The sequence below is a fragment of the Kogia breviceps genome, chromosome 2, assembly GCF_026419965.1.
Source record: "Kogia breviceps isolate mKogBre1 chromosome 2, mKogBre1 haplotype 1, whole genome shotgun sequence".
Classification (NCBI taxonomy): Eukaryota; Metazoa; Chordata; class Mammalia; order Artiodactyla; family Physeteridae; genus Kogia; species Kogia breviceps.
In genome coordinates, this window is record NC_081311.1 from 95,440,383 (window position 1) to 95,467,733 (window position 27,351).

At 45.4% G+C, this 27,351-nt stretch overlaps 1 protein-coding gene across 34 annotated transcripts in view; it reads left to right on the forward strand.

Moving 5' to 3' along the window:
- CLASP1 (cytoplasmic linker associated protein 1) overlaps nucleotides 1-27,351 on the forward strand; it is a 264,666-nt gene that overhangs the window by 205,173 nt on the left and 32,142 nt on the right. For 22 of the 34 annotated variants that reach the window (XM_067025830.1, XM_067025846.1, XM_067025828.1 and 19 more), the window contains 6 exons: nucleotides 1,212-1,290; nucleotides 2,336-2,479; nucleotides 13,080-13,223; nucleotides 13,537-13,643; nucleotides 17,723-17,839; nucleotides 22,220-22,370. In XM_067025830.1, the coding sequence (XP_066881931.1) occupies nucleotides 1,212-1,290; nucleotides 2,336-2,479; nucleotides 13,080-13,223; nucleotides 13,537-13,643; nucleotides 17,723-17,839; nucleotides 22,220-22,370 (742 nt within the window). The remainder of the gene's footprint in view (nucleotides 1-1,211; nucleotides 1,291-2,335; nucleotides 2,480-13,079; nucleotides 13,224-13,536; nucleotides 13,644-17,722; nucleotides 17,840-22,219; nucleotides 22,371-27,351) is intronic. The other 12 variants (XM_067025838.1, XM_067025842.1, XM_067025850.1 and 9 more) reach the window with 1 other exon arrangement.

The window sequence follows — 27,351 nt, forward strand, 5'->3', positions numbered from 1 at the left end:
GGTTTGCTTCCAGAGGTGGTCCTCAGAGCTTCCTGGATACAAACAGTTGTGGGAGAAACAAGTGTGCTGTTGGTCACGTTTACTTTTTATTAGTAATTATGATGGTGGTACTACTAGTAACTAGTATGTGCCACACACGTTATGTTTTTCTTGTATTATTTCACTTAAATTTCAAATCAGTCCTGTAATCTGAAAGATTCGAACCTGCGTCCCTTTTCTTTCTGCTATCCTTCTGTACACTGAGAATCGTCTCTAAGGGAGTCTAAAAGAAAGTGATGCAGTCACTCAGCCTCAACTGGAATAGATCTTTACATTGCATTCTCTTTCCTGTTAGCATGGAAGGGACATCTGCATTAGGCACAAGGACTCCTTCAGGCAATTTTAAACTCATACTAGTAATTGTGGCTTTTTAAGGGAGAGGACACTGCTTTCGCTTGCCAAGAGCCCTCAGGGGTCAAAAACGTGAGAGGACCACGAGAAATGAGAAGAGTTGCAGGCGAGAAGCAGAGCCAGAGCGGGGCTTTTAGGGTCCCAGGCTCCTGTGTGTGTCTGTAGCTGGAGAGGGGTGTTTCTGGGTGAGTGTCCCAAGGGCGCTCTTCTGTGGTGACCGCACAAAGCCAGCTCACGGGCGGTTACCCAGCGAGGACCCCAGGAACTGTGCCGGCAGCTTCAGCAAGGGCAGCTGCAAGCAGCCTCATCGGGATGTAAAAGTTGGATTTGGGCGATGGAAGTGTTTCTCATGGGAGCAGTATTCCGAAAGGTACCTGGAAGGAAGATGAGCAGATCCCAAGAAGGCAAGCAGGCATTCATTGCTCAGTTTATGTGTTTCAAGACTTTTAACAACATTTCCCCTTTTCTAAATTTTCTAGGGAATTCCCTGGCGGTCTGGTGGTTAGGCCTCGGCGCTTTCAAGTGCCGGGCCCGGGTTCCATCTCTGGTCCGGGAACTAAGAGCCCATGCACCACGCGGTGCAGCCAAACAAAGGCAAAAAAAACAAAACAAAACAAAAAATAAAGAAATAAGTTTTCTATGTAATGTGTATTACTTTAGTATTTACACTAAATGAAAAGTAATATTTAAAAAATATAAACATGCTTGCTTTTTACATATGTTAGAGGAATCTATAATAGTGTGTTTTTGTTTCTTTTATGATTTTACATTGTTTTTTGTAATAAGTCTTTCTTTTAAAATGCTTTTTTTTTTGAACCTAGGGACTCCTTTCCATTTGATCAGCAATTTAACATTTTGATGAGATTTATTGTGGATCAAACCCAAACTCCTAACCTCAAGGTTGGTAACTATTTGTCATTATAGTTCAACCTCTAGAAGTCAAATTTGCTTAAAATATACTTGTTTATACATGACTCATATTTGGCTATTGTGAGTAAATCTGCTGTGAGCAACATGTTTCCATTTCTCTTGGTTCAGTACATAGTAGAGAAGTTGCTGGTTTATTGGGCAGGGACATGCTTAACTTTATTTTAAACTGCCAAAACAGTTATATCAGATTATATTCCTACCAGCGGTGTCTGAGAACTCCAGTTGTTTCCACATCCTTACCAACATTTGGGCAATAATATTACAATGTTTCACATTAATATTTAATGTAGAAAATTTTGATGTGTTAAAATAGGTATCTTATTAGAATGTTTTTAATATTAACATCATACACATGAAAAATGAATTGTGACATGTTTTATAAACATCATACCTATAAGAACGAACTAATGGTATTTGAAGGAGGATGTGCTCCTTTGGATGGCATCAGGTACATTGTCTGTTCTTTGATCACTAATTTTGCTGAGGTTTTCAGGAGAGGCCCAATAAATAATAACCCTTTTCTCCTGAGGTCAAAACCAAGTGAGACCTCGATGGGGAAGTTAGAGCAGAATTATCAGCTTGAATTACCTTCAGTGCTGCCTTGCAAGACCTGGCCTAGAGTGGCTGAAAAATAAAACTCACACAGTGTTGTACTTGCCCCACGGTCGGTGGCGGAGCTGGAGGTCCCCCGGGTGCCTCCACCCCTCACCCCAACGGGGGCTCCTGCCCAGCACGTGTCTTGCGGTGTCTGTGAGCAGCAGAGCCTGCCTCCTCTGCAGGCCCGGCAGTCACAGAGGGAAGGGGATTAGGCTGCAGGCCTCCCTTCTGTTCCCGGGCTTCCCTGTCAGTCATCTCCTGCTTTTTCCCTGCTGGAGGCCCCTGCATGTAGGAACATAAATCCAGGAGAAAGGCGGTGTCCCCTCAGTAGTGTGTACTTTTCTCTGAGCACCAGTTAAGAGTTCTGTTCAAAGATGTATAAAGTGTACCTACTGTTTATAACTGCTGGATCTTTCAGGTCAAAGTTGCAATCCTGAAGTACATCGAGTCTCTCGCTAGGCAGATGGACCCAGCAGATTTCATAAACTCCAGTGAGACAAGGCTTGCTGTTTCCAGAGTTATAACCTGGACGACAGAGCCAAAGAGTTCAGACGTGAGAAAGGTATGTCCTCAGGCGCGTGTCACGGAGAGGAATTTATGGGAACCTGTAAACCACCCACAAACCTACTGCGTATGCAGACCACTGTCACTCCTGTTCTAGGAAACCAAGGCTCTGCTCCTGTCCCCCCAGCTCCGTCTAGTTGCAGTCATTGAAGATCAAAATGAAAATCTGAGATCTTGTATCATGGGAGACACCCTGATACCAAGATGTTGTGTTGTTGCTTTTTTTTCTTTCCAATCACCTGAAAAGAAATATTTGCAATTTTCTTCTGAAATGGCACGTTGAAAGGCATATAACACAGTGGAGGGAGCACGGACCCTGTTATGTCTATTTTTAGGTAGTATTCTGCCTTAGGACTCTACCATGAAGATGAATTTGTATATGTTAAAAGCATGATCAATGCCTGACAGGTTATAAGCTCGCAGGAAGTGTAAGGTATCCCTCTCTTTGTTGTTTCTATTATGCTCTTCCTGTCAGTGTCCCGTTCTACACTTGAGTTTCACACATGGCCATCGTTCTTTTACTTTAAGTTACTGTTAAAAACCAGATTTCTTAGTTCTGGTTTCAGACTAAAAGTACTTGATTTGGGTTATTTGTGTGTAATCGTGAACCTTGCATTTCTTTTTTTTCTTTTCTTTTTTCCCCCACAGTATACTCCTTCCGCCGCCACCCGTACCGAAATAGTCCTCTGGCCTTGGGGTAGAGTTGGTAACGTGGACCACTTGGGTCGAGGCAGGGCTAAGGATGATTCCAAGAGGTGGTTAGCTAGGTTGTTGTGGTTCCAAATGCCCCTGAATGCCTAGCTCCTGCTCTAATGGAATCCAAGGAAGGGAACCTGCAGGGTTTCTTTGGGAGGGTCACAGCCAGTGTAACTCTCCAGCCATTGTACAGTAATAAACTAAGTTGTCCAAGGTCAAAGAAACAAGGATGAATTTTATTAAAGCACTAATTCAAAATTACTGTTCTAATAGTAAATAATATTTTTGATTTACAATCTGTTTGTAAAATGTTTCAATATTTATTGAAAGAGCATTTCACTGGCAACCTTTAATTTAACCATTAAGCCTCTTTGGGACTAGGGAGATACACTGGGAGGTGGTGGCATGATTTGGTTGATTGGAACGTCAGAAAGATATTTGTGTTACAGTTTTCAAAGTCACAGATCAACCAAGAAATACAAGAGCCCACGTACAACTTCCTATCTTTAGTCACAACACGTTGAGTAGGTGTGTCTATATGAGTATGTGTTTTTGTAATTGAAGGTTACTGAAGTGTTCCCTCCCATGGGGCTGGAAGATGTTTTAGACATGCACGTTATCATGATTAGGGCCCGTATGGGAACAGCCATCTTTGGTCATTATGGCTACTTTCTCTGGACATGCACATTAAACATTTGAGCTCGGATTTATTGTCCTAACCTTTCTAATCAGGACACTAGAGGAATGTTTTTCCTTGAGTTATCTAGCCTAGGGCATCAAAACACTGCCTCCAGTGTCTGCCTGTATGTACGTTCTGTCCGTCTTCGCGCCTTTCGCCTTTCGCCTTTCCCATCGTGAGGACAGCCAAACACCACACCTTCAGGCTGAGGTCAAACCTGGCCTCCGGGACAGTAATCCCGGCCCTTCAGAGGAAGCTGAAAAGCTTCACGTCAGTAGTTCTCAGTCCTGGCTGCAGTGAAAACTAAACTAGATTGCTGTGCTCTGCCCGAAGTCCCTTGACTTCACTGGTACAGAGTGGAGCGTGGACGTTGCTCTGTGTCTGGTCAGGGCTCCTAACACTCTTGGCTGATTTTTAATGCAGTGTTGAGGCCCATCAGTTTAGACCGTTGCCCTGGGACTGAACCTCGGGCACGCCAGCTGCTGACGTAGTCTTGACCTGGTTGCCGCTAACTCTCTCGGGACCCAGCCTGGGCCCTGGGTGTCTTCAGGGCCAGGCGCGGCCCTGCTGTTGGCGGTACCTCCTCCACCTCCCTGCTTTCCTTCACCCCGCGTGCTCTGCACCTAGCACAAGACCTGTAAAACAAAGTAGGCATTTAACACGTAGCGTCAGTGAATTAATGAATGATAAATACCCAAAGAGAAATGATCTAATTTCAAGTAACATTTTGAAGCCATCGTTTTCAAAACCAGAGCCTTGCAAGTTCTCCTCTTGTGGCTTCTGTATTAGTTTTCTATTGCATAACAAACAAATCACCACAAACTTAGCAGCTTGAAACGGCACAAATTTATTAGCTCACAGCTGGGTTCTCTGCTCAGAGTCTTCCCAGACTGAAGTCAAGGCGTGGCCTGGGTCTTGGATCTCACTCCAGACCTGGGCTTCTCTGCCAGCTCCCCGGTTCTTGTCCAAATTCAGCTCCTTGCTGGTGAGGGCTAGGTGCCTGTTTTCCCGCCGACTGTCAGCAGGGGGCGTTCTCGGCCGGTGGAGGCTGCTCTCCACCCCCATCACATGGTCCTCTCTACAGCCTGGCACCTTGCTTCTCCAGAGCCCGCAGGAGAATTTTTGAAGGTATAATGTCCTAAAACTTCCCAAATTATATGAAAAACTTTACACTTCTGAGAAGCTCGGCAAACTCCAAGTAGGATTTTTTTAAAAAGACCCACACCTAGACACGTCATAATCAAGCTGCTGAAAGCTGAAGACAGCAGAGGGATGCAGCTCAGCATAGCCAGGGTCCTCAGAAGACAAACAGTTGCGTGCTCATCAGCAGCCACGGGGGAGGGGCTTCCCTGATGCGCAGTGGTTAAGAATCCGCTTGCCAATGCAGGGGACACGGGTTCCAGCCCTGGTCCGGGAAGATCCCACATGCCATGGAGCAACTAAGCCCGTGCACCACAACTACTGAGCCTGCGCTCTAGAGCCCACGAGCCACAACTACTGAGCCCACGAGCCACAACTACGGAAGCCCGTGCGCCACAGCTACTGAAGCCCACACACCTAGAGCCCGTGCTCAGAGAAACCACTGCAGTGAGAAGCCCGCGCACAGCAACAAAGAGTAGCCCCCGCTCGCCGCAACTAGAGAAAGCCCACGCGCAACAACGAAGACCCAATGCAGCCAAAAATGAAAATAAATAAAATAAATAAATTTATTTAAAAAAAAAAAAAGAAAGAAAGAAACCATGGGGGACAGAGGCAGCTGGAAGGAAAAAAAGTCAACCAAGAATTCTCGGGCTTCCCTGGTGGCGCAGTGGTTGGTAATCTGCCTGCCAATGCAGGGGACATGGGTTCCAGCCCTGGTCTGGGAAGATCCCACATGCCGCGGAGCAACTAAGCCCATGAGCCACAACTACTGAGCCTGCGCATCTGGAGCCTGTGCTCCGCAACAAGAGAGGCCGCGATAGTGAGAGGCCCGCGCACCGCGATGAAGAGTGGCACCCGCTCGCCACAACTAGAGAAAGCCCTCGCACAGCAATGAAGACCCAACACAGCCTAAAATAAATAAATAAATTTTTATATATATTAAAAAAGAATCCTCTATTCAGCAAAACTATTCGTCAAAAATGAAAGATAAATTAAGATGAAGCCAGCAGGAGACTCTCATTTTGATATCTCTGCCTCTTTGAAAAGGGCTCACCTGATTATCACCACACAGGATAATCTGCTCTTTAACTAAGTCAGCCAATTAGAGAGGGACTTTAGTTATACCTGCAGAACCCCTTCTGCCATGTAACGTAATTATGGGAGTGAAGTCCATCGCACGCGCAAGTCCCGCTCACCCTTGGAGAGGGCTGTAAGGCTTACCCACCAGGAGACGGGGACCCTGGGGCCCACCTTAGCGCTCTGCCTACCAAGGCTTTGGTCTCTTTTTCGGCGGCCTGGCATGAGTCTTCCATAGTTAGTTGTTTGGTAGCTCCTTAGCTCTTACTTGAATAGGGAGCTTTTTTACCTAACTATGCAAATTGTAATGAGGTTCATTTTAGCAGCTGAATGTCTGCATTCTGAGCACCTGGTGAAATTTTTTTTTCATCCTCGAAGATATTCGTGGATTTGATTGTTTGGCTTTCAGTTGTATCCATCGAGCACTTGCTAGGATAGGCTTGTTAAAGCCCAGTATTCAAATACTCTTGCTTTTGCCCCATACAGGTGAATCCTTCCTGGAGATAGAGTGGCTTTTATTTAAGTGCTCTGTTTCGCAGTTCCATCCACTGGATATTTATATAAATGTACATGCTGTTGTGAGGCACCCGCCTTACCCAAGAATTTGAGATGTGTTCTAAAGATTGTCTAAATGAATGTAGTGCCTAAGTAAATTAAAATACTTAGAAATTGTGATATGGTATGTATCACTCTGTGCTAAGATTTTAAATTGTCATTACTATTATTTTAAAGCTGCAGGGAAAGAAAACAGGCACCATTTTCATCTGGATAATTTAGTGCACTAAAGATTTGCTTGCTTATCTCTTCTAAGTAGACATATGTTTTGCCTCACCTGTAATTTGCAGAGTTATTGAAAGGTTCTATCAGGCGCTATGGAAATCTTAGTGACTTTCATGATCAGAAAAGCACTTTCTGATCATGAACCAAGTTCTCCTGTTGGTGTCCTGACTTAATTTCCTAAGAGTAGGGCAAGGTTACATTCTAAGTACTAGAAGAGCCCTACAGTCTGAAATCTATGCAGTAAACTCTCATATTGGCCTATCCTCGGAGAATATTAATTTTATACAAACAGCACTCGGGAACTTTGCAGGCAGTGCAGCCCCTCCTCTATATATCTCCTATTTGGGAAAGCACTTTAGACACATTTTAAGCTGACAAAACTCTTGATTTACTTACTTCAGTGTTTTTGGTATTTTGTTTCTCTTTTTATGTCAGTGTTCTGGGGTGTTTCCTCTCAGAGCCAGTCAGAGTGTTTGAATATTTAAGATGTTGAGGAGGGGGAAACACAACCTCAACCAAAACACGAGCCAGTCATCAGGAGGCCCAGCTTGCCTGGCTGGGACTGACTTGGATGGATGCAGAAGCCCCACCCGGCTTTAACTGGCCTCCTTTATTCCCAAAGTAACCTTTTCCACTTTTTAAGTATGGGAGTCCTGAGAGTTGTGTTGACCAAACTACACAGACATACACTGGACCTCTCTTTTTTCTTTTTTTAACATCTTCATTGGAGTATAATTACTTTACAATGGTGTGTTAGTTTATGCTGTATAACCAAGTAAATCAGCTATACGTACACATATATCCCCATACCCCCTCCCTCTTGCATCTCCCTCCCACCCTCCCTATCCCACCCCTCTAGGTGGTCACCAAGCACTGAGCTGATCTCCCTGTGCTATGTGGCTGCTTCTCACTAGCTATGTCTTTACAACTGGTGGTGTATGTATGTCCATGTCACTCTCTGACTTCGTCCCAGCTTACCCTTCCCCCTCCCTATGTCCTCAAGTCCATTCTCTACATCTGTGTCTTTATTCCTGTCCTGCCCCTAGGTTCTTCATAACCATTTTTTCCCCTTAGATTCCATATATATGTGTTAGCATACGGTATTTGTTTTTCTCTTTCTGACTTGCTTCACTCTGTATGACAGAGTCTAGGTCCATCCACCTCACTACAAATAACTCAGTTTCGTTTCTTTTTATGGCTGAGTAATATTCCATTGTATATATGTGCCACATCTTCTTTATCCATTCATCTGTCGATGGACACTTAGGTCGCTCCCATGTCCTGGGTATGGAAAATAGAGCTGCAATGAACATTGTGGTACATGACTCTTTTTGAATTATGGTTTTCTCGGGGTATATGCCCAGTAGCGGGATTGCTGGGTCGTGTGGTAGTTCTATTTTTAGTTTTCTAAGGAACCTCCATACTGTTCTCCATAGTGGCTGTATCAATTTACATTCCCACCAACAGGGCGAGAGGGTTCCCTTTTCTCCACACCCTCTCCAGCATTTATTGTTTGTAGATATTTTGATGATGGCCATTCTGACTGGTTTGAGGTGATACCTCACTGTAGTTTTGATTTGCATTTCTCTAATGATTAATGATGTTGAGCATCCTTTCATGTGTTTGTTGGCAGCCTGTATATCTTCTTTGGAGAAATCACTAGACCTTTCTTAATGCACTTAGTCTGTATTATTGTATTAGGATAATACAGTGTATTCTAGAGTTGACCTCTGTTGACTTCTGCCTCTTTTACTTTTTCGCGGTGTGAACAAGTAGTTTAACCTCTGAATCCTTGTTTATTATCCATGAAATGGGAATCATGATATTTGCTTTAGACACTGTTGGCAGGACCAACTGCAATAAAGCATATAAAAACCTAGATAGATACTACTTTGTTTGTTGTTGTAGCTTCAGCTATTACTGCTTGCGGGTTGCTTTGGTTTTGCTGCTGGTCCAAATGTTTTCCAGCGTTAGGAAGATTTTTTTCCCATCAGGCAAAGGGAATGCGGTGATGACAATAGAAACTTTAATGGTATGTTTATATTTTAGGGTTCAGAATCCCTGTATGTTTCCTTATCATACGTGATTCTCTAACGTTGAGCACCTGCTTTGTCAAGTGAACTAACAGATTTCTTAGCCCCCAAATGTTGTTTTGAGAAAGGTGGGAAGTAAAGGCATGGCAAAGAAAATTAGAGATTATAAAGACGCTGTTGCCTGCAGCAGGAAAAGTATATAAATAGCCTTCAAAAGTCAACATTTCTAATTGAAAAAAATTTTTAATCTCTGATTATACATAGGCAGCATGTCCTAATCTGAAAGCTCAGAGTTTTACCATCAAGTAAGATTTGAACCTCAGCTGAATATGACTGCCTCGCTCAAGTCTCATTTTGATCTGTTTGCAAGAACACTGTTACTTCCAGGAGGGGTTGTGATGATTATGAAGGACTTAGCAAATGATGGAGGTTTAACACTGGCAGTTCCTGTTATTATTCTTAAGGATACTGTTACTCTTCTGTTATTATTCATAGACTGTTAGATTGTATAATCTCTATATATATGGCTTTAGAAAAGAAGCCAAATACCTGTACACCTTACCAATAACCATGGTTTTGAGCGCGTGCTTCTTGTCTCTGATTAAAACCTACCCCTTTCCTGTTTGTCCGTCCCCACTTCAGCGTAGTCGAATAGGTGAGGATTTCCCCACTAGGTCAGCCTCCACCTGCTCTGGGCCTGGAGAAGGAAACTTGGAAGAAAATTGTAAACAGGTAGATTTAAAACTGTGTACTAACTTGCAAAAAGACACTTCACTGTTTGCATTGAGATTGTTAATCCTGATTACCCTTGTGAAGACACTGAGAAGATTTTGAAGAACCCTAAAATTAACATAATACTACGTGAGCCAGAGTGTGCGTGTGCGTGCGTGCGTGCACCTGTGTAAATGTTGTGTTTTGGTATGTTTTATGATTAACTGCCTTCCCAAAGAAATAGCCACGTTGCAGACAGGCTTCTACCATATTTTAACGGAATAGCAATGGAGAGATACTAAATTTAAAATGTCGGAAGGTTTTGAAATACCTTCTCTTTGGTGGTTTTTCTAAAGCAATTTTAATCACAATCTGAAGGGAGCAGTAATATTTGTTTAATAAATTTTAAAAGCCCTCTCCTCAAATTTTAAGTTTTCCATAATTAATACTGACACTGAAACATTTGTCAAAGTTTTATTGATCTCCTGTCTGGAAGAATCCTTTTCTGCTGTGAGGCACACAGCATTCCAGGCCATCGATAGCATGCAGGTTCTTTTCAGACACTAGCAGTGAGATCTGAAGGCCCTTTTAACCCTCACCCCCCCCCCCCCGGGTTCTACTGTAGGGGCACAAGTGGGAGTCATTTCCTTTTAGATCGCCATTTGATCTTTAAAGTACGTCGCCCCAGAGTTGCCCGTTAGAAAACGTCAGCAGCAGAGGTTTTGGATTGGTCTGGCTTTTCGATGGCCCTTCCTCACGTGGGGCAAGAGCTCCAAGTTGAGACAGCGACACCCTCTGGTTTGGGGCTCATTATTGAACACGAGCTCTGCCGCAGGCTTTTTGAAATGAATCTCTCCAGCCCATCCCCATGTTTGGAATTATTCCTTCATTCAGTGAGAGCATATTGATGGTAATGATAAATGTAAGCCAGTTGTCACCCTTGCCTGGACATTCTGGCATTCAGACTCCTCACTGATACAGAGAGTTGTCGATAAAATGTTTTAGGATCGTAACAGTCTCATTCCTTTTAAAACTTTGATGTGGAATCTTTTAAAAATAATATACTTAAGTGATACTTTCCATCCATTTCTGGAGCTTGGGTTTCAGAAAAAGATTTTACTTTGAAAACAGCTTTAGGCCAAAGGGTTACTTTTGAAAACTAATAAAATCATTATTTACATTTTATATTTTGGAAAATGCAAAAACAAATTATATTCATTTATATGCATAAATCACACACATACCATCTGTCCAACGAGTTATTTTCAGAATTCCCTGTCTTTCTATTTGATTCCTTATCAAAATTCAACTTTAGGGTTATTGAGAGAAGGTTCTTCAGTGGGTAGAAGTTGAAGTCGGCTGCGCTTTCTTTTCCCATATGATGAGAAGTCACTAATGTTAAGTAGCCACGAATTAGCACAGTCTCTAGGCCTGTCACCTTGCAGCCCTCTTGTTCCTAAGAGATCCTACCAGTTTTATAATTTGCTTCATGGAAAACCCCAAGTAAATTTTTAGTATCAGGTATCTTGTCATTCTGGGAAGAAATTAGGTCTAAAGACAGAGGCACATTTCACATAAAAACATACTATTCAAAACTGTGATAATACATTTAATAGTTTTCTAATGCCATTTTCAGCATTTTCAACTTTGTTATTAAATTGGTGATGCTGATTTTTTTTTCCCTTGGCCAAAACTCAAGTCTGCTTCTTTGCTTCTCTTTGAAGTGCAGTATTTTCTGCATGCATTTTTTTTCTAACATCTAATAAAAACTTTTTTTAATGCACAGGTTACTTTGCATGATTTGGGGAGTTTGCTTTTATACAGATCACATTCACATTGTGTTAAATTGATGGTGAAATAGATTTCTTCAGATAACGATTTGTTAAAACTGTTCCAATAATGACATGCAGAAATGTGTGTTTTAGTATAGTCAGGAATAATGTTTTTTGCCTGTCTTGTGAAAGCACACTGGCCCTTATGATTTAATTTGGTTGGAGAGGCTATTAATGACCATATTTGGAATTCAAGGGAAAAAGTAAGATCCTTTTGCCCAGTGCTGTGCTTATTAATAAATGCTTATGACATTATGAAAGATAATTTTTTATTGTGTAAAATGTTATTCTAATGATATTTCAAAATTTGTAATTAAGTTTTAATTTTGGTTAAATACATTCGGTTCTTTGGATTTTTTTGTTTTTTTCTTTTTTCCTTCTCCAGGAACAAAATAGTAATTTTATATTAACTGGACCTAGAATTCATTTTAACATTATAAAAGCATTGAAGTGGGTTTTTTTGTGGGTGTTTATTTCCAAAAAATTTCTCAGCAAACATGTTTCTATGTAATATTCTATATAGTGGAAAAAATCTTTAGGATAATTACTGCAATCCTAAATATTACAGTCTTTGGAAAAATAAATGTTTGCTTCTAGCCGAAAGATTTTCATAATATGTTTTCCTTTCTTTTGACGCTTAGAAATTTGTAAGAAATGCCTGTTAGTACTAACTAAAATTTTCTTTGGGAATAGTTCTTCTAAATCAAAACCCTTGTAACTAACTCGGAGGGCACTGTTTTCTAAGCTCGAGCACCATAGCAGGCATGTAGCTTGCCGGGGAAGCCTGGGTCTCACTGCTGGTGTTTTAGCTGCTTGCGCTTCCCCACTTTGCTGCTGTAGAAACTACGAGCATATGTTGTCTCTAATAAAGAAAAGTACAACATTTTCCAAAAGGCAGAAGAGTAATAACTTTTTAATTCGTACCATGTGAATCTAGTTTGCTTCCCAAAGACTGTCTCTGTCCTCAATTCATAGATGTAAAAGTAGGAGTTTTTCAGATGTATTTGAACTCTATTTCTAGCGTTTCTTAGTCACTGGGTAAAGTGGTTTTTCAAGATAACGCAGTGGTAGCTTGTTTAGAAACTTGCTCTTTCCAGGGTATGCTAGGAGCCTTGTCCGGTTCTGACTTACTAGAATGGACAGTCTTAAGCCCTTTCAAATTATTTGATTGTTTCATTTACGTACTCACCAGCTTTGTCCCTAGTGTTGGACAGTAGAGGAAAAAAGTTTCAGGAATTTATTGTTAATGTGCTGTTGTAAAATCCAAGGCCAGGGTGTTCAGTGAAACCAGGGCTTATTGTCCATATTGAAGTGTGGCTGCTTATAGTTGATGATGGTATTTTCTCTAGGTGCTGTTTGTTTTTTTTTATGGCACAGATATCCTCTTATTATTTATTGTACTCGTATAAAACAGGTTTCTTTCTAAAACAATTTTGGGAATTCCCTGGTGGTCCAGTGGTTAGGACTCCGTGCTTTCACTGCTGGGGGCCCCGGTTCAATTCCTGGTCAGGGAGCTAAGGTCCCGCAAGTTGCGCGGTGTGGCCAAAATAAATAAATAAATAAAATGAAGTAAAACAACTTTAATGAGCATTTTGACCAAGGCAGGCAATTGTACGCGACGTACATTAACCACATATCTTCCGTTTCTAGGCAGCCCAGATTGTGCTCATCTCTCTGTTTGAATTGAACACTCCTGAATTTACCATGTTACTTGGTGCCTTGCCCAAAACGTTCCAGGATGGTGCCACCAAACTCCTGCATAACCACCTCAAGAACTCCAGTAACACCAGTGTGGTGAGTGCTTGCGTCCCGGTTGGTGGCCTCCACTTACCCGTCCCCGTGTAGAGCAGATGCTCAGTTAGTTGTGTCTGCTACTCTGTCTGCTGCAGCTGACAGCAGTCACTCAGCTTCGGGAACGCCTGCAGGACAGTTATCCATTTTTGGTTTTGTATGCACTTAAAATTGACCTTACGATTCTGGAAAAAAATCACCCTGATTATGCAGAATCTGCCCATTTATTTGCATGGGGGTTCAAAGGCCGAGGGGCTAGTGGAGCTGTGTTCTGTATTTATCACTCGCGTGATGGAGCTCTTCTGCCTTCCCCCAGGGCTCTCCGAGCAACACCATTGGCCGGACTCCCTCTCGACATCCCAGCAGCCGGACCAGCCCCCTGACGTCCCCCACCAACTGCTCCCATGGGGGCCTGTCTCCAAGGTAATGCCATTTCAACAGGAGTGAATACACTAAATCACCCCGATGACTGTCTAGGCTACTTCTAGGTTTTTAGACCGAGCTTAATACCAAAAAGTGTATGGGTACCAGGAGCCCACGGTTCCTAGCCCTCACCCAAATCTTAACTGTGTCACTTGGGGCAAAGTGCTTAGCTTCTATGGTGAAATGAGCGGTTTCTGCTGAATGGTCTCTGAGATTCTTCTAGCTCTAAATGCTTTTTCTAGTACCTTAAAGATTTTAAAGCTGAAAGTTACATTTAGAGCCCTGTTTCACATAGAAAGCATTTAGAAACTCATCACCTACTCTGTAAGCGATAGGAGCACCTACAGTTATTTGATCGTCTAACTAAACCCATTATAATCAGTCCACACATAGTCTGGGGTAGTTTCCGCCCAAGTGGCCATTCTGGACTCACATTTGAAGCCGAATGCTGTTCTGAGAAGGGATTGAGAACCTGAGAACTAAAAACTGGATCCGCACTTACAGGTTCCTGTTGGGACCATGTGAACGCCGGCCTAACAGAGCCTGGGGCAGTGACTTAGAAAGCGAAGAGAGTTTGCCTTGAGATCTTTGGATAACACTTCCCATGTGGCCAGAGCCCTTAGAAGTCCCTGCATGGTGGCTCTCATGACCCCCTGGCAGGTGTTGGAGTTTCTCATGGCCTCACTCAGAGTGGTGACCCTATAGGCCACAGCTTTTAGGAAGGAGCCAGCGGCTGGACCTGCAGGGGTCATGCATGTGTGTTTGGCTTCAAGAAATCCAGGGCTTTGGGATCACTAACAAGAATCAGGGGGCTATGTCTTAAGGGTTGCTGACACCACGATCTTAAAATTGGAGGAAAATATCACAAGTATGCCATACCCTTTTAAGAGTTACCTCTTTAGTTGGAAGATAGCAAAATGTAAGTGCCTTCAAATTTAGATTTTTTTAATGCTCAAGACTCTTCCAAACTCCTCCAACCTCACCACTGAAATTGTCTTCAGTTTCTCAAGTTATCATATAAATATTTTGGAAAATGGCCAATTTGTATCTTTCTCTTGGAGAAACAAAATATTTTGTATACTTAGAGTATCCTAGTGTTTATATTGCTTTATGTTTCATCCCTCTAAGGTCCCCTGGTTACTGTATGTAGGTAGAATGAAGCATAGCGTTATGTTTCCTGATTTGGTCTGTGTGGTCACCATTTCAGCAGGCTAGTATAATTAGACACTTGAGACCAGAAACTAATGGAAACATGTCTGACTTTCCCCAAGTGTGACTCTGGCTCAGCGCACTTGTCTTTTAAATGTTAACATCTGTATCAAAACAAACGGTTTGTCTTAAATGACCCCAGTGTTGGCAGTAAAACCATGGGGCTCTCCTCCGCGGTAGGAGAGAATTTTATGGAAAAGTTGTCTTCTCTGTAAATTGTTGCCTTTGTTTAGAAATGGTACTTCTGCAACAATGGGAAATCTGTTCTTCCATAATACACAGTTCATACTGCTTATTTTTTAGTTATTTCATTAATAGGGTGGAACATTCTTTAGGTAATAAACAAAAGGTAAAGTTCAAATGAAGTCTTTTGTTATATGTGCTCATGGTCTAAGTAAAAGATTGGTGGGAGCTGCTAGCATAATCCAGCAGAGCTAAGACTTGGCTAGGTATTAAGCTTCATGGATGTCCAAATTATTTAAAAATTCTGATTTAGTTTTCCAGGTCACCATTCACTTTTTTTTTTTTTTTTTTTTTTTGGGCGGTACACGGGCCTCTCACTGTCGCGGCCTCTCCCGTTGCGGAGCACAGGCTCCGGAAGCGCAGGCTCAGCGGCCATGGCTCACGGGCCCAGCCGCTCCACAGCACATGGGATCTTCCCAGACCGGGGCACGAACCCGCGTCCCCTGCATCGGCAGGCGGACTCCCAACCACTGCGCCACCAGGGAAGCCCCACCATTCATTCTTAACTAGCCTGGCCTAAATTTTAACTGTTAGGGTTACAGGTGAGTGGAAGAAATGGGGAGATTTATTTTCAATCTTAAAAAGTCCAAGTGTGACCTAAATATTTTCTTATCAACAAATTCTTCTTTAAGGAATTATTTAGTTGTGTAATTTCTTTCTTTCTTTTTGAACAGAATATGCCCTCAGTCAGTGCACAAGTAGCCAGAATGGCCTTAGCCAAGTTGAACTCAACAGGAGAAATAATTTTTCTCACAACTAGAACTGTCCAGAAGTGGGAAAAGCTGCCCCATGTCATCATATCACGGGAAATATTCAAATGGGCTACATACTTTCTACCAGGAAATTTATAAAAGGAATGAACTCTTGCACTAAATAGGAGAATGTACTGGGTTACCACATTCTAAGTAGGGATAGACCAATTCTACAGGATATAATCTCAGCTATTTTTCTGAGTGGTGCTCTTGAAACATTTACTTTCTATGACCTGCTATTTTATCTTTACCATTGGATGTTAGCTTTTTGTCCTTAAGGGGAAGAGTTATTGAGTTATTTGTTTTTAATCTAACTTTGAGTATCAAAATAAACTAGTTATTTTTTTTTTTAGTCCAAAAATTCTACACTCAGGTTATGCTGGGAATAAGAAAATACTCTAACATGATGAACACATTTAATTTGATAGTTTAAAAAAAAATCGCTAGTGAGGAATTCATTTTTATCCACCCAGTAACATTAGAGAAGCCGTAGCCAGCAGGTTAGACTTTTGTGGAAATTCCATCAGTCATCGTTTCTGTGGGAGAGAGGAGTCCTGCTTATTCCCAGCGAGCAAACAGATGCTCCAAGACTTCAGGGAGAAGACGAACGGCCTGGAGTGTTCCATCATTAAACACACATTTACATTTCAGGTCATTTTACTGAGTGTGATCGATGCTAATTGAAAAATAGAGTTGCAAGGGGCTTCAGCAATCACGTGCAGTCCGTTCCCTTTAAGATAGAAAAAGCACATGGCCGTCCTCACTCTGGTCTGCTGTGCGTTCTTGACAGACGTGCCGTGCGGCGCTCAGCAGATAACCTCTGTTAACCCAACAATAAAAGGCAATTTTAGGTGGATTTTACACTCATCCCGTCAGACGATCAAGAGTGTGCACGGACTCAAAGTGGGGATCAGGCTGGAGACCCCCTCCCACAGGGAGGTGCCGGTGCACCTTTTTGGTCCTCCCCCTACTGGGAGGGCCCTGGTTGAGGGGGCCGCCCGTGTCCTCTTGTGCCGCTGACTCAGTGTGTGGCCTAGAGGAGGCCCTTTGGCCCTCTGTGCCTCAGTGACTGCTCCCCTCCACACCTCGTTTTCCTTATAAAACGGGGCCATCGCTGTCCTCAGGTGGAGACCAGCTCTGGACCACTGCTCTCAGAACCGCCATGAGTGCCGGGGCAGGCGCGCTGATCCATAGGGACCCTGGTCCTGTGGCCCCCGCCCCGTGGCCTGCTGTCCCATTTGCGGACAACTCAGTTCACGCCCGTCCCATGTCTCTGGGTCTGTTGAGCTGCAGCAGTTGCTAGAACTCTGGCGGGGCCTTTGCACGCCCAGGTCACTTAGGGACACCTGCCAGGTGAGGAGAGCCTGTGTTCTCAGGCGCACTCTAGTCCTCACACCAGGTCACGTGAGCCCCCCCACCGCCGCCCCCAGTGGTGCTGTTGTTTTCGCAGAAGGAAATACCTATCTGAGGGTCGTCCCGGTGGGGGAGCGCGTTGTCCCCTGCCTGAGAGATCTGGCCGGGTGGCACCTTCCCTGAGGCTTCCTGCTCTCATCCCTTTGGTCCCATTTGCATTAAGGCCCATGAATCCTTCTTTGGTTCTTTCCGGAATAACCGATTGCATTATCTGCAAGTACATCTGTGTTTTTTTGCATGTAAGTGCTTGTACTTTCCTTTACACACACACAGTCCTGTACTTGGAATCTCATGTGATTTAAAAACATAAATGCAGGACTCAGAGTTGGTTCTTGCCCCTGAACGGTGCAGCATGACTCTGGGTAGAGCTCTGCCAGGGAGAGGGGCTCTAGGGCACAGAGTATAGTGCCGCCCTTGCCTGTCTTGTCTCTTTCTCTGACTCTCGTCTTCTGATCACCGCAGTCGGTTGTGGGGTTGCAGTGCGGACGGGTGGTCGAAGCAGCCAGCTCCCTTTCCTCAGCCTAGCTCCATCCCCACCGCTCCCTCCCACAAGGCTCTCAGGCGCCCTTACTCTCCCAGGTAACGAGCTACCTGTTCCACTTCTCTGAGGTGTCACAATATTATTGCACTTCCAAGGTCGCCTCAGGTCTCTGGGGAAGCCTCTCCGCCGCCTCCGGCTGAGACCAGCAGGGCTAGAGCCTTGGTGAGAAGTGTGAGCAGGGGCGTGGCCTCGGCCAGACCTCGCAGGGACGCTCCTACGGTGCCCCCAGGAGAGGGGACCATTGCATCAACTGGCCACATCCACCGACACCTGCGGCTGCAGCGCTCGGCCCCTGGAAGGGGCTCGGGCGACGCGTGCCGTCAGGGCCGCGACCGTGTGCGGCGTCCCCGGCCTTGCGCTCAACCGCACGGGGCTGCCCCCTCCCAAACCTGAGCTCCTCAGTCCTGCTCTCAGTGGTGTGGGCCAGTGTCCTTCCTGATGTCCCATCCTGATGTCCCGCATGTGCTGACAGTCTGAGGACTCAGATCCAGAAAGGCAGCCCTGAGAGGTGCCCTCCCCGTGACATCCCATAAAGGGGGCCCAGCACCAGGCGGGAGAGCTGTGGGGTCCCCGCAGGCTCCCAGCCGAATGCGACAGCGCCTTACAAAGGAGGCTCCGTGGGCTCCTGCGGATTCGTGTCTGAGGGTCTCTTAGGTGCTTTTTATAAAGGTCCAGAGATCAGAGGATCCCTTCCCTGGAGCCCTACGATTACATGAGCAGAGGACAGAGCAGTCCAGCTGCCTCTGTGCTGTGTGAGACGAGTTTGCACCCTCTGTGATAGGACAAGGGTGAAGACAAAACAAAAGAAAAGAAGTCTGTTACTTTTGAATGCCTCAGAGGTAGCTTTTGCACAGAAGATTTACATGCTTTCTTTAGGTCCTCGGCACAGCGAGACTGTGTGTAGTAAACAAGTCAGCTAAGTGTTTTAACAGCATCTCCCTTTGGAAACTCTCCCCGTTCTGAAAGTAGCTTCTAAAGCGTGCAGAGACTCCTGTGGTGACCGTCCAGGTGCGCAGGCTGGGGCACGGGCACGTCGACAGACGGCTGCGTCCTCAGTGTTAATAAAGCACGTGCCACTGCCTTTGTCTTAAAGGTCAGTCACGCCGCAACGTATCAGACCGGTGGACTGACCGTCTCCCAGTACACTGACCTGTGTGCCTTACTGGGCACCAAGCTTCACCCCCAGCCAGTCTTCCCATCCGGCCACTGAGACCGCCCTCCAGAGGACACCCGTTCCCAGAATCACGTCTTACACGTGTGTACAATGCTACAGCTCACGTTTCACAAACAGCTATAACTTCTGTTAGCCGTCGGAGGGAAAGAGAGTGGACCAGAGACCTTTACACTTAGAGAGCCTCTCGGTTACATAAAACTAAGAGGAAATCTGTACCTTTCTCTTTGCTCTTCGCCAAAACCCTGTTGATTTCATGAGAAGGAACAATTATCCTCATTCCATACCTAGTATCTTTTCCCTACACAATGACAAAGAAGAAGCTCTCAGAAGGCACGGTTCCTGTCTCCAGCTCTTCTTTCCTTGGTGACCCGACCTCACGCATCTCCCCGCCTGCACTGTGCACCCTTTCCGCAGGGTGAGGCCAGAGCCGCCTTCTGCCTCGGCATTGGGTGCTCCGGCCTGACCTCAGGTCAGTGAGTGTTGACCGATTGAGCAACTCTTTGTAATCTAAAGAACCCTATGGAAACCTTTCTGGAGTCTAATCACACTGTTTACAGATGCCTAGGACCTGGCCTTTCACCTAAGGGATTATACCTCCGAGCTAAAACAAGACAGAGTGTGAGGGCAGGTGGCACATTGGGGTTCACCCACCCAGGTCTCTTCTAAGCAGAGCTGCTGCCTCCCCCTTGCTGTTCCCTTGTGTGTATTGCTTGTCGGGACCACATCACCTGGGATTCCCTGATGACAGCATCCACGGGAGTGTCCTTTTTCCCTATGAAATAAGGGCTCACAGGTAATTGATTTGAAAAAACGCAAATGCCAGAACGTGAAATGGCAAGGAAAGCAGCATTGTCTGCTTCCCTTTAGAGGAAAATAATGCTCTCTCTCACCTGGAGCTCACAGTTTCCACTTCATACCAAGGAGATGCTTCAAAGCTCAAGCTAGTGAGTCTAAAAGAAGTGTCCCCAATAGATTGTGCCTGGCCGTGCACACGTTCTCCTAAATTGGAAGTCTGAGTCGGTTTATTAATTTGAAAGTAAGAAGGAGGAACATTAACTAGCAGAATCCTTTATTTTCCTATTTTAGAAAGAGGCTGCTATCATGCTAAAGTTATGTGAACCGAAATGAGGTGTTTTAAGAAAGTTCAGGGTAGGATAATGGGATGAACTACATGAAACCCAACACCTTCTGAAGCGACATGGAGAATAATATTGTGACATCCCTTAAAAGCTGAACGTCCCCCAGACTTCCTCCCGTCCATCCCTCCATGTCCTTCCTGTTTTGTTTTGTTTTTTTCCCTTTTGCATGGGCTGTGTTACTCTCTTTGGTTGTTGTGATTTAAAGTATTTTCAGGCATCTTTTTACATCTCATATACATATTTTTTGTTTGTCATGTTCAGCCTTTATTTATGAAAAACGGTGTACTGGCCAGATGTATAAATGCCTTTGCTCACACATATGCTGGTGCTGTGCTGTTCTAGAAGGGGCCGGGGAGGGGAGCGGTTGGGGGGCCCCGGTGCTCCCCAGTCATGCTTTCTTCACGCTAAAGGGGTATTGCCTCTTAGACAGATAACATTATGAACTTAGAAGGGGTTGAGATCTTGAATTCTGTTCAGGTTTTTGATTCCGCTTCCTGCCAGTGTATATACATGGAGTCTTAGCTGTAAACGTGTTGAAGCTCACATTTCTTTTTGTTTGATGGCCAGAGCCAGTCTTTGAGTTGGCGTGGGTTTTTGTGAGCTCTGCAAGTGCAGTTGGGGTGTCTGTGTTCTTTCATTCATCAGAAGAGAAGAATGGGTTCTACCTGGGCCAGGTTTGCAACCTGGAGGTTGCAGGAGAGTGAATTCATCTCGCAGGGTGAATGAATTCAGATCTTGTACTCTCGCAGGACCCATCCGGCCTTAGAAAACACTCGGGTCATTACAGCCTCCAGCCAGTAGAGGTCTGGCTACTCCAAGTGAGCACTGTTCTTGTCTCATTCTTGTTCATCTGCCCAAACCTTAAAAAAAAAAAAAACGTGTGTGTGTGTTGAGGGGGAGGTTGGTAAACATTATTTGTTTTTAAGTTACAGGGAAGTTTCCTCTCAACAGAATGCACAGGACTGGCTGGGTTGCCCTTACCGGGGGTTCCCACCCGTGGGTGACTGGTTTCAGTTATTCCTCTTTGGAAGAACAGAAAGATCGCTCTTCTTTAGTCCTTAATAATGAATGTTGTTGAATGCTTACTTATATACAGCCAAGGATTCTTTTAACGTCCTTGGCAATTCTCTATAGCTCAGGACTCTCTGCAGATTAAATTAGACCAACTCATCCGATTTTTTCTTGAATACTTTCTTGGAGCAAGTGACGTTTATTCTTTTTGAGGGAAGGTAATGGTTTTTGTTCTTAGGATCTTCTGTCTGTTTCAATGTACTTTTCAAACATCTAAAGGTCACTTGTTGATAAACTGCCCTACACCAGAAGGCTGTTGAGGATTTTTGCTTTACTTTGTGTTTTGCTATGCTAAATGTCTGAAAGGCCAACAGTTGACGTCACTTTTCTCTAAGGGACAAATATTTCCTGCCTTTTGGAGTGCTTTTAGATATTCACCTGGAAGTGTGACTCATCTTTGTAAGATCTGCTTTCACTGTAAAACTCCCACTGTCCGCATCTAGAAGAATTTGGTTATTCAAGCAAATTCCTGGATTAGATGGCATGAGGGGCTGTCAGGAGTCTGTTGGTGGATCTGACTTCGAGTCGTTTTCTACTCTGGCGTTTTATTTCATAGGTTTCTGATACTGGTGAGCGTAACCCAGCTTTCTGAAGTCATGCACTTTGCTCCTTTAAAATCTGTGTGTAATAACTAGCTTTCTTTTCATTTATTTGTACATTTGAGACCAGTAACAACCAAACTCCTTTTTTCCATCTTCAAGATACGAAAGTTATTTTTCCATGTCCATTACCTCGTGCATTGTCACCAGTTGTCACTCTTTGAGTTCCTGCATTCTCGTGGTTCTTGTTGTTTCCCACTGGTTCTTACTGAGTGCTGATGTCATGTGTTTGGGACCAGATCTGACAAGGAAGCTGTATAATTAAATTGCCCAGTGGTGGTGCTCCTAACAAAAGATGTCTTCCTTATCATTCCAAATCACCTAAAGAAACTATAATTATGTCTTACTCCATAAATTATTAGAAGTCATTTTTACCCATACCTCAATTTGATGCATGTGCCTTAATTTAAGAAATAAAATATTTTTTCTCTTTAGCATGCTGGACTATGATACCGAGAACCTGAACTCTGAAGAAATCTATAGTTCTTTGCGTGGAGTGACAGAAGCCATCGAAAAGTTTAGTTTTCGAAGCCAGGAGGATCTGAATGAGCCCCTTAAAAGAGACGGCAGGAAGGACTGTGATGTCGTGAGTACCCGCCGGTTAACAGGGCCATGCGTCAGCGAGGGGGGGTGGTCACCACCCAGGCTGGTAGAGAGCTGTGGGTCCCTTAAGGGACAGTCCTGAACGCTGACCGCGGGGATTACTGAGCTCCAACATTATTTTTATCTCGTAGTTAGAATGGTATGATTTTCAGAGGCCCAAGGCAACTTTATGAAATTGCAGTAGCCCTCAGCTATCTTGGTGAAGAATGTTAAATGCCCTTTTTCTCAGCTGGCTTCCATTTATCCTGGACACGTTTTTGTTCCTCTGATATGATAAAAGCAGTGAGCCTGCGCCCGACGCCAGCGTGGCTCTCCGGGAGTTGCAGCCTCCTGCAGAGGGGAAGAGGGGCGCAGGACAGATCTGCAGAGGAGACGATGTCACCCTCTGAGCACGGAGGCCACGAGGTCACGAGGCACTTGTCGGGTCGAGGAGGAGGTTGTCGTCTGAGAGGGGCCTGTGAGAAGGCAGAGGGGTGGGGGTGGGCACGGGGGGAGGGAGAGGGTGGGCGTGCCCTGGTGTTGGGGAGGCCCTGGGAAGAGAAGGGCACTCACACCAGGGGGTGCACAGCCATCGTCCGGACGACTCTGGGGTCCCTGAAGAACGTGCAGGATTTTTAGCCAGGGAAGTGGCATGGTCCCACGCACATCTGAGGAGGATTCCTGTCACTCTGCGATGGGGGTGACCCCGGCGGGCGCTGGGTCGGGTAGCGCCTGAGCGGAAACCTGAGAGCCGGGGTGTCCGCCAAGGACTGTTGAGGAAGTGCTGCTGCACCTCAGTGAGGTGATGTCACAGGGAGAAAAGGCGAGGTGGACCCCCGTGGAGCGTAGTGAGACCCCCCCCCCAAGCAGACACAGCCATGGACCTTCGGGTACATCTGGGCTGCAGGTGGAGGTTTGAGAGACGCTGACTAGATGCTTGATGGTAACTAAAGAAAAGTAAGTCAGATCAGCCAAGTGGAGGGTAAGGGCAAAACCCTCTGGAGCATCACCGCTAAGGGGGGAAAGACAGAAGAAACGGGATCAAGAAGGACTAAAGAGCAGAGGAGAATGTGGTGTCCTGGAATTTGAGGGGAGCTTTCGGGAAGGACGTTCCAGCCAAAGGGGTCTCGAGGCAGATGTGGACTGAAAGGGCTCCACTGGACCTTTTTCTTTCTGTCTGCATTAAATAGTCTATTTTAATCTAGAATATTTAAACCACACAGTCACTCACCGGTGTCTTGATGTAGGGCCAAGACCTTTCCTTTGAGATTGGGCCCCCGTCTGGACTTCCGTCTTCTTTTTCTTAAATAGCTTTTAGACCTAATGACAGTCTGCAGTTTCCAGGCTCGGTTTCTCCAGGAGCCCGCCCACTGGGCGTTGCGAGCAGAGCCGAGAGCGGAGCTGCAAGTGGACACGGGGTCACGGCGGGCCGAGGGCCGACTCGAGCTCAGGCTGGAGCGGGGAGGGGCCGAGGGCGGGTGTGCAGTGGGAGACCCGGCCCGTGCGGAGAGAAAGGCATTGGCTCCGCAGTGGGGGCCGTGCACGATTCACGGACGCGGGTCCTTAAGGATGCGGGGAGGTGGCGAGACGGGGGCCCTGGGGGAGCGGGTTGGCCTTTAGCCAGGAAGGAGGGGCGCGGGCCTGTGGGAGCAGGAACTGGAGGGTGTCCACGCTGTGGACACTCAGCGCCTGTGCTGAGGAGACAGGAAAGGCTTCTGAAGTGCATGCGAGGAACTTGGGGTTGGGTGTGGCTCTGATCAGGGAAACAGAAGTCCTGCCAGCAACGGCAGAGGCCCCAGGAGAAGCTGGATGATGGAGGCATACAGCCGGCATGTAAAGAAAGGGAGGAAGAAAGCACATCTTTACAGAGAGCCACCATTCACGCTTCGGTGTGCATCTTTCTGTTCCCTTAGGCGTACCTGTACATGTCTGTATGTGTAGGGGTGTATGGAGTGCGTTCTTTAAGGTAAAAGTGACTTCACAGGGTGCCTCCTGTTTGGTGTAGTCTTTCGTGCGCCTTCTTGTGGCTGGAGGATAGCTCAGTGTGAGTACATGTGCCGTAGTCATGTCCTCGGTGCCCTACTTGGGAACATTTAGGTTGTTTCCAACTTCTCAAAGTATGAAAAAACACCGTGCCAGATGTTGAAAGGAGTGGGGAGAAGGTGGAGAGAGCGGGCCTGACCAGGATGGGGAAGCGGGGGGCCGGGAGGGGCTACGGGACTGGGAGAGGGTGGCAGACGGCGCGCTGACGGGTCTCGGCTCAGAGGGGCGGGGAGGGGAAAAGGAGGAGTGGAGGGAGTCCAAAGTCAGCATCTTTGCCGTTCGTCACCAAATGTTAGCCGAGAAGCCACTATAAAACTGCACTCAATGTGGAAGAGTCAGGCACCAGCATCTCTCTGCTCAAGCTTGACCAGCGGGCCCAGTCTGGTCAGACGGAGTCTGTCAGGGCGCAGGTCACATCCAGGGGGAAGGTGGGTCACACAGGCAGAGACGGACGCAAACGCGTGCACGTCCAGCCTTCCGGGCAGTTACAGAAATCCCACAGGCACATTCTGAGGTTCCATTTCTTTGTTTCAAGTAGAAATTAGAGCACTTGATGCCAGAAGGGACATCAGGAACGAGTATAGTACTGATGGCCTGGAAAATTGATGCGGCTCTTTTGGAGCTTAGTGAAAAGTCGTATTCAGCAAAAGCGTTTTAAGTTTCATATCCTTTATCCAAAAATCTAACTTTTGGCAATCTGTGCCGAATAACAAACTTGACAAAAGGAAAGAAGGACGTTATTTACACAAAGTAGCTTATTTCAGCATTATTTATAACAGCAAGAAACAAAAACATTAAGGAAAGCACAGAAGGGGAATCATGCAGTAAATCTTGTTAAAACACAAGAAATAGTGGTGTGATTAAACATTATGGCTGCAGAATTTTTATTTACGTGGGACATGCTGATCCTTTGAGGAAAGCAAAATATATGATGCTCTGTGCAGTGATTCCCACTCTATAAAATCTGCATGCAGACAAAGACTGGGGTAATACAATATACCAGGTTAAGAAAGTACGATTTTGTTGTTAAAAGTGATCGGTATTAGGAGTTCAGTTTTCTTTTTTTCTTTTTTTAAATAAATTATTTTATTTTATTTTATTTACTTTTGGCTGCATTGGCTTTTCACTGCTGCCCGCAGGCTCTCTCTAGTTGTGGCGAGCGGGGGCTCCTCCCGGTTGCGGTGCACGGGCTTCTTCTCATTGCGGTGGCTTCTCTTGTTGCGGAGCACGGGCTCTAGGCACAAGGGCTTCAGTAGTTGTGGCTCACAGGCCCTAGAGCGCAGGCTCAGTAGTTGTGGCACGTGGGCTCGGTAGTTGTGGCTCATGGGCTCTAGAGCGCAGGCTCAGTAGTTGTGGTGCACGGGCTTAGTTGCTCCACGGCATGTGGGATCTTCCTGGACCAGGGCTCCAACCCACATCCCCTACACTGGCAGGCGGATTCTTAACCACTGCGCCACCAGGGAAGCCCTAGCTTTCTTTTTTGAATGTCTGAAGTTTTTAAACCCTTTCTCCTTTTATAAATAATCTTTTCATTATATTAATCATATATGTTTTACTTTTAGAAGAGAGTTACAAAGAGAAAAAAATTAAAATCATCCATGAATCATCTTATACCGAGAGAAAACCCCTGTTAAGTCTCATTTTGTTCATGTCTGTACACATACTATTATATATTCTTTTATATCCTAACAGTTATATTAGGACAAAATCTTCTGGGTGGGATGTGTAAGGACCAAATGCACACCAGCAGTTCCACTAGGTGTATATCCAAAGGAATTTTGAAAGAAGGGACTCGAACAGATATTTGTGCACCAGTGTTCAGAGCGGTGTTAGGCACAGTAGCCCAAAGGTGGAAGCAGCCCAAGTGTCCATCAACAAATAAATGGATAAACAAAACATAATATGCACATGCAGTAGAATATTATTCATCCATAAAAAAGGAATGTAATACTGACACATGTTACAACATGAATGGACCTTGGAAACATTATGCTAAATGAAATAAGCCAGATGCAGAAAGACAAACACTGTGGGATTCCACTTATATGAGGTCCCGAGAGCAGTCAGATTCATAGAGACAGAAAGTAGAACAGAGGTCACCAGGGCTGGAAGGGGCAGGGAGTTATTATTTAATAGGTACAGAGTTTCGGTTGGGGAAGATGAAGAAGTGTTGCCCAAAATATAACGCAGTGGTCATGGTTACACCACATCGTGAACGTATGTAATGTCACTGGATTTTACATGTATGGATTATGTGATTGAATTTTAACATACATGTATAAAACTACAATAAAAACCGCACAGAGGCATAAGCGTGGGTGACAGCGGTGCACCTTGTCGGCAGCACAAGTAAATAGTGCCGCAGGGCTCACCAGGGTGGTCTGGCCGCCTGGAAATGGCTCCCCTGCTGTCCTGTAGTCACGTGTCTGAGATGAGGAAAGTGACCGTTTTGCTCTGTCCCCTGCAGTCAGCCACACTTGCTCTGTTCCCTGCAAAGGGAGCCAGACAGGCCCGCCCAGTGTGTGCAGAAAAAAGGACCTCGGGGAGAGAAGGGGGTCAGAAACATGACACAAGGGCCAGGGGCCCAGAGGTTTCACTAGTTGAAGACAAAACTCAGCGCATATCAGGAGAGGCGTTTTCAGACAATATTAAAGACTTGTTCTTTGACCAGCGTAAAGACCTGAGAGTCAGAAAGCTCTGAGAGTCAGAAATCCCCAAAGGAAAAGCCATCTGCCCGGGGGATGTCAAGTTCTCCATAGTGAGACGTTTCACCACTTGAGGGGAATATGGCAGGGGACTCGTGGGTGGTGGGACCAACTGTAGGTCTCGAGAGGGTCATCGGGGGAGCATTTGCCCGTGGTGTTGTGTCAGGGTGTCAGTGAGAAAACCCGTCCTGTCGGTGGGGAAGGCGGTTGGCTGGGGTGTGGGCACCTGAGGTTCCT